Source organism: Anser cygnoides, chromosome 1 (genome assembly GCF_040182565.1).
Source record: "Anser cygnoides isolate HZ-2024a breed goose chromosome 1, Taihu_goose_T2T_genome, whole genome shotgun sequence".
Classification (NCBI taxonomy): domain Eukaryota; kingdom Metazoa; phylum Chordata; class Aves; order Anseriformes; family Anatidae; genus Anser; species Anser cygnoides.
In genome coordinates, this window is record NC_089873.1 from 34,788,456 (window position 1) to 34,807,185 (window position 18,730).

The following is an 18,730-nucleotide window of genomic DNA, read 5'->3' on the forward strand; positions in this document are numbered from 1 at the left end:
TACAAGCCCTTCCAGTAGTTCTGTACTTAACTGTTAGAACACTAAAATAATCTTAATGGGAATATTATCACTGACTTCAAACAAGGCCAGCTGGTACTCAGTTGTAACAGAACTGGCCTCAGAACAAGAAAATATCTTTTCATGATTCTGCTCAACAGAAATTCATTTTTTTTTTTTTACTTCCTTTGACTATCCCTGTTCTTGAAGATCTGTGGTTTTGTTAGGGTTGTACTATAAGTTTTGTGGACTCCAGAAGAGTGGTTTAATTAAACATAAAGGATACACTTAAAGATTAAATTTTTTTGTTCTTCTACTAAAGGTGCTTCAATATTTAACTCAATTTTCAAAATAAAGGTAATTGTTCATAATTGCCATTGTTGATTTATCCTTGGTTGGATGGGTTTAGAAGAAGGTGATGCCAGAAATGGATGCTAAATTGATTAAGGGAAAGTAAGCCATATTCAAAGGTAAATACAGAAGTTTGCCTTCTTTGCCCCTTTAGCCCTTTCATTCCTTTAGAGAAGGGATACACTTACCTGCTGATTCCAGATGTAATTCGAGGCTGGAGGCCTGTCTTTTGGTCATCTAAAATGAAGTGGGAAGAATCCCAGCCCTAACTACTACCTGCAAGAGTTAAAACCTCCACCAAAGTCATCAGGCTTCACAGTGTGGGCTCTTCACAGTGCACGTGAGGAAATACAGATCTTTCAGGGCTGGGTGGTGAAGATGCCCAACGTACAACTCTGTCATAAAAGACAATGAAAGTATTCTTCATAACAACCTATGGCAGAACAGTTTGATTTCATTTCATTCAACAGAGTTCAAAATGCGTAGAGTAGTCCCTCTTCTTTGAGACAGTAAGACAAAAGTCCAAATTTCCAGTCTCCTTCCCTCCACCCCAACCTCCAGCCTACAGGGACAGCTGCAGGGAGGAGCCAGCCAGATTCCTCTTGCTGTTTTGTTTGGACTTTCTTGGGATTTTTTGGTAGCTGATCATCCTCATTCCTCCCAGCCCATGAACAATTATACTGCCCAGTTTTTATATTCCTCCCACACACACTCCTCCCTGGATATTTTCTTTCTCTTCTCATATATTTCCTCTTGACAGTTATTGAGTCTTCCCACCATAACCTCCTGACAAAAATGAGCCATCACACAGGACCACTCCTATATTTTAGCCCTTGCCATCTCTGTGCAGGCTGGAGGTCTGCTCAAGGAGGAACCTTGCCAAGTGGGAGCTAGCCTGGTGTGGCTCCTTGGCACTGACCAGGAACAGCAACAGTAACAAGCAGCTACTGCTTAAAGGGAAAATCAACTCTTTTGGGTCACCTTTTTGACCAGTTCTTTTTCAGTTGTGCAGGGCATACATTTAGGTATGCTATTTTGCAAAATGCAGGGTAGTTATAATTTTTGCGCATAGACTGATTTTGAAGCATGCTGAGAATAAAATCATGAATGTTCCCTTAAATCAAACATTTTGCTGGCTACGAGGACTTTAGGTTTAAGTATGCTCTATTTGGGAAATGCTGGTATAAATACTGATAACTTTACAAGAGTAGATAACAGAAAAAAAAAAAAAAAAGAAGAAAAAAAACTTACTGTTCGTATTTCTAATTTAGTTGATTTATTATGAAAACTTTACAGTTTAATAATCCTTCTTGGTTCACAACCCTATTACACATTAGTAGGTAGATTATATCTGAAATAAATTTAAGTAGTGAAAATACAGTATTCATACATCACCATATCTAAGAAATTGCGTGTTTCCAGGCAGCTGAAGACAGAAAGCACATGAAGATATTGAAAAGGTTAAATACTCTTGTTTAACTTTAGTAATACCATCTGATTTTAAAGACTACAGCTTTGAAAAAAAAAAAAAAAAAAAAAAACATTCTTTTAACACCAGTTTTGCATGCAGATCTGTTAGTCACGATATCTGTGGACTATAGATGTTATTGTGTACTGTAACTTGGTGTTTTGTTCTAAATCATGTTTCTGTAGTGATGATTGAAATAATAGCTAAGAAAGAGGTTCTTAGGCTGAGCTTATTATTTGATTGTTAAGCAATAATATTTTCTGGCAGTGATTGTAAGAGAGGTGATATTCATAGAATCAATGTTCTTAGAGCACAGCAGAAACAGCTCATCAAATTCTAAGGTATCTCAATGTTTCACCCTCAGCTATTGTGTAACAACTCTGGAGTAGTCCTGCGCACGTGAATTCAAATAGAACAGCCAGAAACTACTTATTTTGGGCAGAAGGATTGTCTGACTCCTTGATAGGCTCAGCACATGTTCAGGTGAAGGCCAGCTTCTGCAGGAAAGGCAGAAGAAAGGGCATGCTCAGGGAGCCCGGATGGGGCCACCTCCTCAGCACAGGCCACTCAAGCAGATGAGCCATATTCCTAAATATAACCATACCTTGAAGTGACCTAAAAGGATGTGGGATTAGAAGCTGATTAACTTGGACAAGGAGGAAACTGCCAAACGTCTTGCTTCTGGGACTTGATCCCGCAAGGAAACAGGAAAGAAAAAGATGTTTGGATAAGGCATATCCCAACCCTTGTGGGGCACTGCAGACCATCGGGATAGAGCTCCAGCTCACTGCTGGTTGCTCTTGAAGATAATCAGGGGTGGCTTGGCTCAGCCCTTGGAGAAGCAGCTGCTCTCAGTGGGTTACTGGAAAGGTTCTTTTGTCGCTACTTGAATCAATGCCATGAAGCCTGGCATGGCTCACCAGGGCTGGCTCCTACCATGGCTGCAGCAGCCTGCTTGCTTCAATTTGCACTTAATTCTCACTGAAACTTAGTTAGCAAGATTATTTTGATTTTAATGAAGGGATTTCTTTTCTAATTTGGTTCAAGTAGCTGAATTAAATCATGGATGCGGTGAAACACCCAGGGAACTCTTTAGGAAGAATGAGTACGTGAGAACCTCCACTGCCCACCCTCCCCACATACACGTGTGTACACACACACACACTTTATTTATGACTTTGTTTCCACCTGCGCTGACATGGCTGGGAATTTACAACGACATTGAAAATGTTACAAGCAGTAACCTCATGAATTCCACATTTTACTGAGCTGCATTATTATGGAACATTTGTCACCCAGCCAAATGCTATGTCAGCCCCATAATTGATTTACAGCAACATCTGTAAGAACATTTGAAGAAGAGGAGGCAACTAATGTGCACACTTGAATTCAGTCTTTCAGTGAAACTAATGATGGTAGGAGATTCACAAACAAACAGAAAACACTAGAAATAAACAACATGTTTAAAAATGTATATGCTAAATGTTACAAGAAATAAAAAAATGCATTACTTTTCAGACAGAAGAATAACCACAGCTGTTCTAGGCATGTTTTAACTTAGCTATATAAAACACCTGGCCCTAAAAATGCAGACCTTTTTTTTTTTTTTTTTTTTTCCCTGAGGAAAATTTGAAGCTTAAACAGGAAGCCCACATAGGCTCAAAACTCCTTTGTGAAAGACCTCATTAAAAGAAAATATATATAAAAAAAAAATCCGCCAAATTTATATAATAGTCATTTTGTAATTGCTATGAACTATATGAACAAATCTCTGCTTTTCTATTTTAGAATGTTTTGTGAGGAGGAAAGAGGTCCAACGCTACTGGAGAGTTGGAAAGGTTGGGTTGGAAGGAGGAGTGCCTTTCCCTGATCACTCTTCCCAGCCTCTGTGCCTAAAATAATTTTTCTGTTTGCTTATCAAACATTTCTTCTGTGAGATAGTAAAGAAAACAGGGAAGACAGTTGATAATATTTAGGAATGCTGGATATGATTTCCATCATCCTGCAATACAGTGATACTTAACGAAAAAAAAAAAAAAAAAAGGTTGATCAAATGTCATAGACTTCAGAAAGTTTGCCCAGAATCATTGCAGGAGTGAGACCTGTGTGATGCAGCCTCTTGTTTGCACTTCACTTTAATGGGAGTGCTGATGTGGGCAGTGCTCATGCAGCTCCTGAATGCTGCTAAATGCTGCTGGGGGTTTGCTGCAGCAAGACAAGCAGGGGTGGTGATGTGTCCAGAGAGGCCACTTGCTGGGAGTAAAACCATGCTAGGTTACACAGGAAGATCAGGTACTACCTTTCTGCAATTCTCCAGACGTATGGAGACTGAAAATAATTCTAATCACACAGAAAAATATTAAGCCTGACTCTACGGCCATAGAAACTTGTTGAGTCAGAACTGTTAGGAAGAAATCAGGACAAGAAACATGCTCTGGCAGCAAAGAGAATCAATCCACAGGGACCTGCAGAAGTCAGATCAAATGGATTTGGAAAGAGGGATGTGTAGTGGGGAAAAAACAGGTGACAGCTCTGCCCACAGAAGCACTGCACCTGCACTGTGCTGTGCCGATAATCTGCAGGGCTCTGTGTTCTGTACAGAAAGGTGAGAGCTTCTTAGGAATTTAAAAATAAAAATAATTTTGCAACAGCAAGTAATTTCAAAGTGAAAAGTCAAAGCATTTCCATTTTCCAGAACTTTTTTCATGCTCTGATTTAATCAATTTAGCAAAAAGAGTTCTGTGGCTCAGTGTCACAGAGTTTCTCTTTTCAATTTCATCCCTTTTTCTAAAGAAAAAAAAAAACTTACTTTTTTGAGTGAAAATGCTATTTCTTATGAAATTGCTACAGTGTGCTGGTAGGTGAAAGAAGCAGAGTTGTTACAAGCTACAGAGCAATAAACAAACACATTTTTAAAATGAGGCACTTCAGAACCTTCGTTCACATTAAAGCATAATTTTATTCATTAAGTTAATACAGCTTTCTGATTAGTCATATTTTCCATCATTGCCATCATTTTACTACTCTACCTACTGTGTGGTCACAGTTATGTGAAATTTAATTCATCCTAAGTACTATTTTACACATAGGTTTTGTCCTCGTGCCAAAATCCGCAAGCAGATTAACTTTTCCCTGCTTACAGCAAATACCTGCGAAGCCGCTGCGAGTGCCCCTGACACTTTCCATTCTTCAGCTTACACAGAGGGCTGTGTGAGGTAATTATGATGAGGGCCATGCTTCCCCTTTCCTGAGGGAAGGTTAATAGCAGAAAGAAGTTTACGCTAATAAAGAATACGATCAGTGCGTGGCAGAAGCCAGGCTCTGGGCAGTTGGCTGCTGTAGCACTGATGCTCTCTAAATGCTGCTGGCATACAAACCCACAGCAGGTAGCAGTACAAGTACACCGTGTTTTAAGCCAGCAGAGGAACTAGCTTCAGTTATAAGAGCTGGCTTGTTTATGTCTTCTACCACTTACTCAAGCAGTAGCTTCTTCATAGCTGCACTAGTGACCCCCAGCTGTACAAAGCTACTGATCAATAGTCTTCTTGGGAGATGTGTTACAATTATTATGCGGTACCAGTGGACCAAGTTCTTTTTTGTGCTGGCTCTCTGGTTTTCAGCTTTGTCAGTCAATAGTTCACAATATCTTTCTGCTTGTAGTCAGGTAAGCCACGAGCAGAGTGAGGGAACTCTTGATACAAAATGAAGGAATAGGTCTTCCTGGTTATTTGTAAGAGTATAAAATCAAAATGAGATTGAAAAGCAGTATCAAAAACTCCTAACCTGTCTGGAAAAGGTGTGCATCTCTCTTCATATGCAATTCTCCCTTCCATCTGGAGGGCCTTTTGTCACCAGCCATTCTGCCATATGTGGACTAAGCATCAGAAAAGTTTCTCACCAAGTATCTCCAGCTCAAACATATTCTGTGTCCTGCAGAAAATGATATAGTTGCCCTGTTCAATAGCTGACAGAGCAGCTCTAGCTTCTTGATAAACGTATTGAACTCTGTTTTGAGGGAATGAATGGTAAAATCTGCATAAATTATTCCCTTGGAATAAAAGGATTATTCAAAACCACTTCATGATACAACAGGAACATGTATTCCTCTCCTACATTCACTGTAGATCTCTGTAGATCTGACTTACAGCACTGTGGCATGCCAACACATTGGCGGCAGGGCAGAATTAGATACTACTGTGAGCACCTACAAAAATGAGCATAAAACCCCACCACTGTTGATGAATGGAGGATGGGACCCTGAATTCTCCATGTTATAGTAATGCAAACTTGAAGACAGAAGCATAAACAAAACCTGAACATCAATGTCCATTCCTCCGTTACAGTCTTTTTCAGTAGTTTCTAAAATAAGCAGACTGGACACCAGGATTAGAGCCAAAGGTAGTTTCTTTAACTATATAGGAACTTACGTTTTTGCATGCTTTTGCTTCAAATGAAGCCAAAGCCTCACTGTTTGAGGAGACGTTCAGTTGGACTCAATGATCTTTCTAGGTCCCTTCCAAATGAAACCGTTCTTTCTATTTTATATTGCTTCAAATGGCTGTATAATCAACACCTGAATTTTGATTATCCAGCAGTGGACCCAGAACATAAATCACAGCTTCTACATGCACATCGACAAAGGAAGAGCTGACAATAATTAAGGTGGATTATACATTGCTATGGCAAAAAAGGGGCTCTTCAGACCATGCTGCATACAAGTCTTTCAGAGTAATAGCATCACAGCCTACACAATCTCAAAGCCTGATTTATATTCAGGTGATCTGATTACCTTGGTCAAGCAAGTAAAATCCTAATTTCCAGTGTGAAAAATTCACATTTGAAATTTGCAGGGCTTAAAGTTATTCACCATCCATTTCAGAACATAGTTTATACAGGTGTTCGGACTGCAAGCTCCTGCATTGCATTTGTTGGTGAAGAGCCCACAGTCAACAATCAAGCTGAATGGATATAACAAGCAAGCGCTTTGAAGTGACTGTACTGATGTCTGTGGAAAACTGAAGTACTGTAACCGAAGTCTATAACCTAGAATAATTTGTGCTTCTGTTCTCTGTTGTGTGGGAAATAAAATCCTGGAGTTGAGTCACAATGCCTAAATTTGTTTTACAAGCAGTGAACTTAAATTACTACCGATTTTACTTTCAGGTCCTGTTATTCCATGACATTCTTTAGACACATTGACCATCAGTCAGTGGACCCCACGGAGCACATGACTCTGGGAAACTATGCATTGCACCAGCAATATTTAGTCTCGAACACACACACACAGAGGGAATAACAAATGGATCGTGTTTCTTGTGGACCAGAAAAGGAGAATTTAGATGCAGTAAGACATAACTCTCCAGATGACACGCCCTTTGGTACATAGCTGCCTTTGGCATTTTAGAGCACAGAGAATGAGTAGAACTAAATACACAAAAAGTAGTGTAAAGAATAAGGAAATGCATGCATTATATTATAAATATTTTATATTCTGTCTCTTCAATTATGCATTTACTGCATATTCAGACAAAAAGTTTTCTAAAGCTGTGACTAGCCTGCCTCCCCATGCTTCCTCTTGTCTCCTCAGCACTGCTGACTTCTTGCCTTGAACTACACTGTGCTCTGTAAACCGAATACATTTGCCCTAGCTTGCAACCACAGTGACAGGGCAAGACAAGAAAATGGAAACAGAGTAGTGTGGGTTATCAAAGAGGGTCCCTAAAGGACATGCAAGCAGTACTGAACTGCAGAAGAAAAGGCAGCCTGGGAAATTGGAGAGACCTCCTGTATCTTCCAGTAAGATAGGATAGGACCATATCCTGTGTCAGTGGAACAACTGAGTCCTAATCCTTAGGCACAACCACCCTCATAAGCACTTTTTGCCACACATAACTGCACAAAGACACTATATGGCTTTAGTTCCCAGGTGTAATACTTCCACAAAATATAATAAAGGAAGGTATCTGGTAAGCTCCTCTTCTAAGTAAAACTGTATGTACAAGAAGTGCACCTTGTAGTACATGGATTTCCTCTCTTCACTAAAGAGACTGAGGCTCTCCCCATCACTTTTCAGATAAAGAAATTTCATACAGCTACTTAATAAAAATATTAAATTAGTCAGACACATTCTCTGCAATAAGAGTTTGCATAGCTTCTGAACCGAAGGCTGGATGCTACAATTTTGAATATATAAAACCTTAAGAAACTCTACAGTAATTCAGGACACAATGCTGTGACTTAGATTTTTTTTTTTTTTTTCTGTAGTCAACTCTAAATGGATCGTGACAGTGCCACAATGAAAACTAGTTAGGCCCAAACTTTCTTCTGAACAATATGGCTGCTTTTCTAATTGTGGACTCATTAGATTTGTTTAGTTAGGAAATGCTTGCTCCAGAGAGATTCCAGTAAACAGATCATTCCAGTTCTCTCTTTAAAGTGATTATTCAGAGCTTGCAGAAATCTATACCTCATCAATTGTTTGTATGACTTTATTGGGTAGAACATTTTGTGTAATATATTAAGAGCATACTGCCCCTAAAGAGCATTTTACAGGTATTATGTGACAAAATTTCAGTTACTGCTGGTGAAAAAGCTGCAAAATGTCTGTTCTGTCATTCAGCAACACTTCTCATTCTAAGGCTCTTCTAAGATTCAGTGTAAGCTTTATTCAGTGTTGGCTGCAATTTATTTTCCTATCACATCAGCTTATGATTTAGCTTTCAGCTGTGTAAACACCAATCTACCAGCTCCCTAACCTCTGGATCTTCAGAGGAAAGAGAATGAAGGTAACACTTCCCAGTTTTTAAAAATAGATGTTTGGTTATATCAACAGTTTTTAAAAGAACTAGTAAGTCATCACAGCTATCTTGCAGTTTACAATTACCACTATATTTAAGCACAATAAACATGAAAACTCAAACTAGCAAAATGACTTATGAGCATTCATTCCTGAGTATTTAAGGCATCAAATAAAATTGCAGTCATTTGTATTTTTAGGCTGCTAAAAGAAATCTGATGGGAAGGGTCTAAAATTCAAGCATTGACCCTGAACCTCTACTTGGGTACAGGGATCCACGTCCCTGGAAAATCAGGATCTTTATACTCTCTAACATAAAGTCCAAAAAGAAAGTATTTAAGGGGGAAGATGAAAGAGGGATAAACAAGTGACACTGTCTCCATTCCCAACCTTACCCTGGCTACATAAAACAAACTTAAAGCTTGTTTTTCATGATGGACGTTTAACATGGAGTCATAAGTATAAACATTAATGCTGAAATGAAAGATGTGCTTACTTTTTAAAACTTTTTTTTTAGATATGTCAAAAAGCAAAGCAAACACGCACCCCTCCAGCTCTCCTCCCCTTAAAAAAAAAAAAAAAAAAAAAAAAACTGGGATCAGTGGTGGGAAGAAATGATCTTGAGTTACTGACTGAATCAAATTTAAGATTTCTTGCCTTATTGACTTATAGCTTTGTGCTTAACTTGGGAAAAATTAATCTCTTTCAAAATGCACTTAATTATAATCAAATACCCATGTCAACGTATGTCACCACATCAGCACATCTGGCAGCAATGAAGACAAATTAACAATAAGAGTCAGAAAATCTGGCAATATGATAAACTAAGGCACGCAAAATCCATTCTCTCCACTTAGACCACCAGTGACTAAGGATGGATTAACTTCCTGTCTCTAATACTGGCGCCTAAATTAAAGGAAAATTGCATCGCAATCTGGGTACCAGGTTTCTGGCTGCAAACAACAAAAAGCCCTTAGCTCAGCTACACTAGGCAGTGAAACCTTTGCTCTAGCTTTAGCTATGTCTGTGATGGTCTCCTCTAACAGCTGCTTTTAATTTAGTTTAAAAGAAGTGATTTGGCAACCATGTAAGTTTGCACCTTCAAAGCAGATAGATTTAAAAAGCCAGTGTCCTGTAATATTAAACATTTTGGAGTCTCGCTGTTTTAATGCAGTGATGACAACAGGATTCACAGCTTTTTTAAATAGTAGGCATCTGTAAATAGAAATCCAAAATAGAGTGTTTTCACTTAGTTTTAATTACCTTTTTAGAGTAAGCAACCTCTTTCTCTGACTTCGTATAGTTAAAGGCATTGGGTTCATTACTGCAAATTTAATCCAGCAACAATTTACAATTGCTCAACTTGACTGAGCAATTGAATGAAGCACAGATCCCATCTATAACCAGAAAAGGGCTGTTGAATAAGGAACAGAAGCATGAGTTAAACCAAAGAAAACATTATCTTGTACTTGGATTACCTTTTCATGTTGGGCATGGAAGTGGTAGCAGAAGCAAAAAATAGGGAGAAAGGGTATGGGAAAGCAAAAACTCAGACATGCACTGCGTATTTGGCAAACATTTAACAGTACACCACTTAGAAAAGAGTGATGGTACCAGGCAGACTTCCAGCACCTTTCCTCTTTTTTTTTTTTTCTTCTAAGTAGCTTGACATGGATTTGTGCGTATCCTCCACCAGATGCATGCACGCTAGCTGCAGGCACAAGCAGACAGTGTTACAGTCTTGTGTGCATGAAAACTGAGAATGTGTGCATACATAGTTGATTGTGGGAATGCAGAAAGTGGAAGATTTGCATATTTATTTTGGCACAAATAGATTGAAGCTATCTTACCAACCACCAGGAATTGTGGCAGGACCACACCCACTCTTAGAAGCTGAACACATTTAACACAGTAAATCCAGAAACACAAGTTTCAGGCAAATCAAGGTGAAAACATGCAACAGAAGGTACCTACAGATGCAATACTCCTTTTCTCTATCTACAAACACAATTCACACTCCTCATTCTTCATACAGTAATGTATGGTCAGAGACCACATGGCAGCATAGTTTATTAAAAGTAATGTGCAAATAAGATGCATGATACCTGCAAACAGCATGGAGTTTCCATTTATAAAAAAAGGTACAAGTAACAGTACAAAATTAGAATGCTTACTACTCATTTCAATAAAATGAAGTCTGACATAGAAATACATATGCTGTATTATTTACACCATTAATTTACAAGATATTATTTGCATAAAACAAAGCTATAAAATAATTAGAAATATAGTATTTTTTTATAAGGAATGCTTTCCCTGTATAAAAACTTAGAGCATTTTGGCAATTTTGTTTTATTTGAATAAAAATGCATTTATTTGTTCTGAGTTCATAGCATCATGTGGTTTCTTTCTTCCCTTCTTCCTTTCCTTATTCCCTTTTTAAATAAAATTCCACACTGAGGTAGTAGTATGTCAAAGTATTTCTTTGGTTCCAGAAATCAATGGCAGGTCCAAAAGGAGCTATGTATCCAAATCACAGGATTGAAAAGTAGAAGTCCTGAAGTTTTCAAAGCACTGTTTGTAAGTATAAATGTTATCTTCTCCTCTAGAAACTGTCCTTTCCTTTCCATCTTCATCTGCCTCTGAATCAAAGTCCAATGAGGCATGAGGATTATTATGGGAGGTTTTTGGTTGGCGACTTGCTGGCTGTCTACGACTTGAAAGAGAGTCCAGCTGAGGCCTCCATAAAGGCTTTCCAAATGTTCCTGAAAGATAGCAAATGTGTAAGTACAGAAATATTGATGCAGACGGATTTGTGTTTCACTGAGGGCTTCACATTAGAATGAAAGCCAAGGACTGACACAAGCAAAAGTTCACAAAGGTGAGATTTTACGTAACTATTATTCTTCCTGTTAAAAGAAAACCTAAGTGTGATCACAGCTATATGGCAAGATTCTGCCACCTGAGACATTATAAACATTTCCAACATAAATGGCTTGACAGCCACACATGACATAACTTCATTACCTTTGTTTTCATGACTACTCCCATGCCTGTTTTCTTTGGGGAAGGGCAGAGACCAAACTATAAACAAATCACAAGACCTGTTCTAATGCAGAACTGTTCTAAGTCAGAACAGTCACTCTGTCCTGTTCTTCAGTGAGCCAATGACACATGAAATCTGCAATGCAGTTCAGCACAAATTAAAAGAATAATTAGAATATGGTTATACAACACCCACCACTGTGCAATCTGAATGCTAAAACAGTCTTTCTTCTGGCTAACATTTCCTATTAGTAATAAAGGTCCTGTCAGCCAAACTATGCTTTCATTCGCACCTGTTCATTTCTCTGCCTGCAACTGGCTAGAACAAATATAAACCACAGGAGAATGTGGCATTTTAGTTGAACGTCTATTTATAAATATCTGTATTCACTAGCCAGAAAATAATCGGTGTTCCCCTCACTCTTCACTATTGGTGAGGTGCTAGTGTTAACACAAGAAGGGCTTTCTCTGATGCCCTGATACAGCGGACACAAAGTGTAGTATCTGTGATACTTGAAACACTTTCTGAGGAGAATGTGTTACAGGCTCATTTTTGAAGCCATACTTCTAGTTTTGGCTATTTGCTAAAAGCAAAAGTTTCAACTAAAATTGTAATTTGAGATGTTACTAAAAATGGATTTGGACAAGATCCGTATTTGTATCAATGATTTGCCAAGCAATTTTGCTCCTAATACAACATAAAAGGCTGTGCCTCAGCACCAAAGCCACAAATGAACCAGCTGTCTTCAAAAAAAAAAAAAAATGCAAGCTGTGAACTTTCTGCCTCACACATCAGCAGTGATGTTAATGCCAACTGCCTTTCTTCATTGTGATTGTAGGGGCAAAAAGGGGGCTGGATTTGAAGACAATAATGCTGAAAGAAGCAAGTCCAAACCTAAAGGCAGGAAAAGTATCAAGATCTCTTCCGCATCCATCTCCAGGATCTAACCGCAGGCTCTTCTGAGTCAAGAGTTCTAATGACAATTAATGTCCAAGACAGTGATAATGCAACTTGGGTTGGAAGTAGCTGAGAAAACTGACAAGTAAGCAGCTCTGCGTAGGTTTTTAGGGCAGAAAGGGGAGTATGAACCCTCAAGGCTGTATCCTCTCACAGCAGAGCCACTTTCTTTCTGCAGGAGACGTGTGGTAAAGCCCTATCTGCACAGTCCTACCACTGCAACAGTGGCAGGCAGCCAGGAGGCTGTGTGCAGTCCCAGGGCCTCTGCCAGATGTTGTGGCATCTGCAATGTTTTATGTTCTGAACATCTGGCTTTTGAAGGGGTAAAGCTTCAGAACTTCTACCTCCTTCCCTACCCCTGGAGGACAAAGAGCCCAGTGATAGACATTCCCACAGGTTCCCTCGCCTCAGCAGGCAGATCCAGGCCCTGAACAAGTCTGCTGACACACGAGTCAGGAAAGAGTCGACAGTATCTGAGTGCACTTGGCACTCAGATATCACAGGCATGAAAGCAGTACGTGTGTTTATATGCATTTTAAATAAGCCAACCAAACCAACCCAAAAAATTAGTGAGCTTCAAAATTAAAGCAACCGTTTTCCCCTTCAGGAATTCTTCTGTCATTCACACCAAGAAAAAAGAAGAGACAGGAGGGGTGGACAGAGCATTTTTCTACAGTGCCGTACTTTGAACAATAAATAGTTGTGGCTGACAGCGTTACCATATATCCTCATACAGTAGAGTCAGTCTCCTCACCTGCCCCAGCCCTCCTGTGCACCTTTTGCCTGGTAGGCAAAACTTCTGGTATGCCTGAAGTTTGAGAAGATGTACTTAAGAACCCTAGCGTTTATGGAAATCTGCCAGCTACGTTAAGATAAAAATCACACCGCTGAAGAGATGTGTAAATGTGAGCTATTAAGACCTTCTGGTAATCTAAAATCTGCTCATTACGCAGTTTTACTGCAATCAGTTTTCTGTTCCCGAGCTTCAAACGTTCACTTTGCTGTACCTAACGCCCCTTAGGAGAGGGTTACACCCGGGGTGAATCACCTCACTGGGCTACCACGTCTGTGGTACAAGTCCATGTATCTGAGGACTTCTTTGATGCAGGTCAATTCTGCTTCTGAATAAGCCCCGAGCCGTGCTCTGTGTAACACAGAAGAGGGCCCATATCCTGCCTAACCCCCAGTCCGATCCAGAGGGCACACCCAGTTCGGGAGCATCCAACTGTCCTGGTGCACTGCCGTGGAGATACAGCTTATACATACAGTTCTGTATCTCATCGTGTTGGGCATGCCTTAAAAATAGACACTGCCATATCATAAATTACTTGGGAAGGAAGGGGGGAAGACACAAGAACACATGCAAAACGTCAAGTACAACTCTCCAACTGCCTTTCTTCAGCTACTTCCCATCTCTCCTCTCCTCCTTTCAATAGTACTTGTATTCCACATGCTGTATTATCTTACTGAATTCACTGACACCTGCTGAAAGAAACCCAAACAACATTGAACAAAACCATTTATTCACAACACTAGTTATATGAACAAAACACTGTTAAAGAGTTACTTATTGTAGGAGGGGGAAACAAAAAGCTGAGAAATCAGATTTGTTTAGTGTTGCAAATAGGCAATGGCAGACAATAAGGACACCAACAGCTTGAGTAAAAACAGTGAGAAACATACCCATGAAAGTGCTGTTACTGATAATAGATGAGGGTTCCAAACTTCTGTTTAAATCAAATTTGTCTGAGTTAAGACTTCTGCTTTTTAGTCCAGTTCCTTCATTTTGAGTATAAATGGAGGTAATCAATTTGCTATTTGTAGCCTGCATTCCAACAATGCCTACACATTGGTCAAAGGGATCTTCCAGCGGAGGAGAGTATTGATGACATTCCTTTCTCTTTAAATATCCAGACTCATATGGGTCCAGGCTTACTGTTCTTTGGTCAGGGCTGCAACCTAAAGAAGACGACAAATTGTTTTTATATAGATTTATCATCACGTAAAATTGAATTAGAATTTTTTTTTCTAACTTACTTGTGCTGCAGGCTTCAAAGGCCTCAGAACCACATGTGTTTCCTTTTAAATACAAAGTCCCTGAAGTCCCCAGATAGTGGCATAGGAATGGATCTGCAACACCCTCCATGTCTGTTTCACTGCCGTTATCTAGGTGGCAAATACCTTAAAAATATAATCGATATTTCAGCATATGGTCTTTTATTAAGCTTCAATTTATGCTTTTTTGAGTAAATTCCGCTAAAAACCTCGTCTTTTCAATTAAATTTCACAGTATATTCAGAGCTTGCTTAAGCTTAACCTAACCTTTTGATGAAAAGGCTAATTCTAGAAAGCATTCAACTAATTAGCTTGACTGAGAACATGTCACACTTTGCTTCATTATATGATCAGAACCAAGGACTTGTTTCCTCTAAAGTACTGGAAGCCAGGCTCATTTTCCGTTGCATAGCAGAGCGCACTGCTCCTTTTGGAGCAGACAGAGGTAATGAGAAATTTATGGGTGGAAAAGTCAGAGGGAGTCACTGGCTGCTCAAACAGCTCTTCTGACTTTCAGCTTAGCAGCACCTGAAAGCTATGGACTTGCTCCATGGTCCTTGCTCTGCAAAGAGGCAGCTCCTCTCGCTACCTCACAACTGCAGGACTTTCTCACGACTGCTCCATTGACATCAGCCCCAACTGCTGACGGCATCTCCATTCTTAACTCCTTCCCAGTAAGATGTATTTTCCTCCCAAACTGAGGTTTGTTTTGGATTCTTAGGGGCCAAATATGTAAAAATACTGCAGCTTTAAATCTGCACTCACCTTAAATTGTTTATTGACTTTGACCCTAACAACTTTTCTAACAGGAAACTTTATCAGTTATATTATACTAAAGTTACTCTGGTATTAGCACCCATCTGTACATTGCATTATAAGCATCCTTTTCAAGCTACATCAGAGGAAGACACAATTCTTTTTGGACACTCTTGTTTTGGAAATGTGATCATCAGTTTAAAGTTACCCTTGAGACTACAGAAAAAGATTTAAGCAAAGCCATAGTGTCATTTGGATGCACAGAACCAAGTTTCTGCAATTAGCTTGTTGATGCAATCACATGCAATAAATCTTATGCCCTCTCTTCAACTTTAGTGAAGATGTTTCACTAGTGCTATTTCAATAAATTAGAAAGACAATAGCCAAACTGTAGCTACTCAACTGAACTGGAAAATCTGCTTTACATTTCATACCTACCATTACTGTCCCTCTGCTGTAAGAAATACCCTCCCACAGAAGAGGTGAGAAACTGATGATGACTGCCATTTTCAGATGAACCATATCCATCCTGCCTTTCAGCCAGCGTGCCCTGGGATGACAGGTAACTTGGAATGTCAGCAGGCAAATTTGTTTCATCTGTGGTGAAGCAAAACATGCACAAAAGGCATCAGCATACTTCAGGGTTTGTAGAGCATTTTTAAATTTGTCAGCACAGTGCTGAAAGTAACAAGCAATTTATTCTTCTGAATGAGTAAAAGCACATAGATGTTCCTACAAGAAAGCCATTGGAAAGTAACCACAGACATTTTTTTTTTTTTCTCTTCCAAGGCTAACCTTCAGTTTACACACCTGTATTTGTGATGCTGCAATCTTCATTTCTCCTTCTGGTGTGGTAGATGATGACCACCCACACCAAGGAAGTGCCCACCACGCAGCAAACCACAGCTATGATCACAATGCCAACCGTGGCCCATCCATCATCATCAAGTGATGGAGCGATGTTTTGAGGAGAATCACAGGTGGGAGTAGGAATTACGTTAAGACGAATGTTGCCTCGTTCTGTTCCAAGTGTATTAGACATTTCACAAGTGTACTTCCCAGCATCTTCTACATCTGTATCTACAATAATCAGTAACTGATTGCTTGCAGCAAAGAAATGTCTTTCTGTTACCACGAGAGGGCTGTCATCCTTAGTCCAGTTCAGTCGGGGTGGAGGGCTACCACCAGCAATACACTGCAAGACTGCAGTTTCACCTTTTGTTACAGTTCGATCCAGCAAAGGCCGCAAAAACGATGGTGTTTCTGAAAAGAAAGAATAGGCTTTATATGACCTTGAAAGAATGGGAATATGCTCCTTTCCTTCACAGCTCAAGAGGAAAAGCTAAATTAAATGCATCAGTAAGGCCTAATGAAGCCTACTGTCGTTCTCAGAGAAAACACTTTCAAGGAATTTGAACTAAGAGCCTGCAGTTTGCTTGTTAGTTGATCAGATTTAGATGCTTGCTTTCCTTACTAAGATAAAAGGCCGAATCACACACACTTAAGAGTGTAAAGAAAAAGGTCAAAGATGGTTAACAAAACATCAGGAAATTAAAAGTTAAAAAAAATTCCTATCTGTAAAGAAAGACATCAGCCCATTTTTCTTTTTCGACGTATTAAAGTTGTTTCATCTACACCTGAGAAATGAAGCATAACTATCCTTTATTACTGTGCATTATAATAGTGACTGTGTGCTGGAATACATATTTCTAATCTATAATTAGGTGTCAATACATAATATTTCAGAATATTATAATTACTATTCAGCACTTTGAAAATAATGCTATTTTTAGTCAGCATATGATTTTAAAACTGCTCAGCAATAGTTCTGATCTTCAAGAAGATTTATGTCATTAAGGATTGCCAATTTTTTACCTAGTACTGTTAACGTTGCATTAGCTGAAATGCTTCCAGCAGTGTTTTGAGCTGTACAGCTATAAACGCCTGTGTCCTCGATTTTCACATCAACAATAAAGAATACGTCATCTTCAGGCATGACATGCATACGCCTCTTGCGTGCTGCAGGAAAATCTGTTCCACCATCTTTCTGCCAAGCAATCTGGGGGACAGGATGCCCAACTGCAGCACATTCCAAACGTGCCATTGCCCCAGCACGAATAGTTAAGTCCATGGGAATCTTCGTAAACGAAGGCAGCACTAAAGGAAAATTAGTGATACCAAAATGAATAAAAAATCATATATGAAAGACAGATTTATTTTTTAGCACAGCGTATTCATTATTTTAACACTCTTCTTAGGCCTAAAAATGCACTAAAACCCATACAACCTGAATTTATCAATAGACAGCTAACAGAAAAGGAGGGAGATATGAAGTCTGCAAGACTACCAAGATCAAAATCTAATTTCTGCTAACAGCTTCCTTCATGACCTTGCCACAGAAACTGTCTTTAAACAGTATAGACTTACCCCCTGTGAAGAAAAGATTAGTATTTAGATTAGTATTTTCCTGTTGTGTTGCACAGACTTTGTCACATTTACTAAAAATTTGGTTTGTTTTTTTTCGCTATACTAGTTCAGCACAGTGGGGCCAGATGTAAAACTGGACGGTGATCCTGGAACCAGATACATTTCAAGAAGAAATCTCAGCTTATTAAGGGATCTTCTAAAAGATGCAGATGATGAGAATGGAAAGAAATATGTTTACATATCTTGATTAAAATGATTATACTTCAAATCCACAAGCAACAAGTAACATACTTACTGTTTACTGTAAGTTTGGCTTTAACAGAGTAGGATGAACCAAAGTGATTTGAAATAACACACTGGTATTTCCCTTCATTGCTGAATTCAACGTTGCGTAGCCGAAGGATGGTAGTATACTCCATCACTTCACCACCCTGTGCCCGGAGGTGTGCATAATTCTCCATTTCAGCATCATGCAGTAATTCATTGTCTTTCTTCCATGCAAAAGTCATTGGGGAATCACTACTGCTGGCTGCCGAACATACAAAACTCAAATTGGAGCCTTTAATTGCTGACTGGGTTTCTGGCTGGACAGTTATCTGCGGCTTAGGAAAATCATCTGCACAGAGGGGAGAAGGGAGAAAAACAAAAGGTAACACTGAGGAAGAGAAAAATATATGTGAGCCCTGAGGACTCTTTTTAGAAAGAGTTTGTACGACTTGTTTTTATAGGTTTGAGAGAAGAGTCAAATAAGTATTTATAAAATGGATACACAATGCTTTCATTTTAAGTTTTGTCAGCCTTAGGGCATTTAAAGATGCCATATTTATGATTTTTTTTGTGCCAAGTCATCTCTTATTGAAGAGAAAGCACATTTAAA

At 39.1% G+C, this 18,730-nt stretch overlaps 1 protein-coding gene across 2 annotated transcripts in view; it reads right to left on the reverse strand.

Annotated features, from left to right (window-relative positions):
- Nucleotides 1-10,635: 10,635 nt before the first annotated feature.
- LRIG3 (leucine rich repeats and immunoglobulin like domains 3) overlaps nucleotides 10,636-18,730 on the reverse strand; it is a 43,644-nt gene continuing 35,549 nt past the window's right edge. For both annotated transcript variants that reach the window (XM_048065425.2, XM_013198868.3), the window contains exons 13-19: nucleotides 18,149-18,469; nucleotides 17,302-17,583; nucleotides 16,237-16,689; nucleotides 15,865-16,023; nucleotides 14,653-14,796; nucleotides 14,299-14,574; nucleotides 10,636-11,377 (exon numbers count right to left, since the gene is read on the reverse strand). In XM_048065425.2, coding sequence (XP_047921382.1) covers nucleotides 11,133-11,377; nucleotides 14,299-14,574; nucleotides 14,653-14,796; nucleotides 15,865-16,023; nucleotides 16,237-16,689; nucleotides 17,302-17,583; nucleotides 18,149-18,469 — 1,880 coding nt within the window. In that variant the 3' untranslated portion in view covers nucleotides 10,636-11,132. The remainder of the gene's footprint in view (nucleotides 11,378-14,298; nucleotides 14,575-14,652; nucleotides 14,797-15,864; nucleotides 16,024-16,236; nucleotides 16,690-17,301; nucleotides 17,584-18,148; nucleotides 18,470-18,730) is intronic.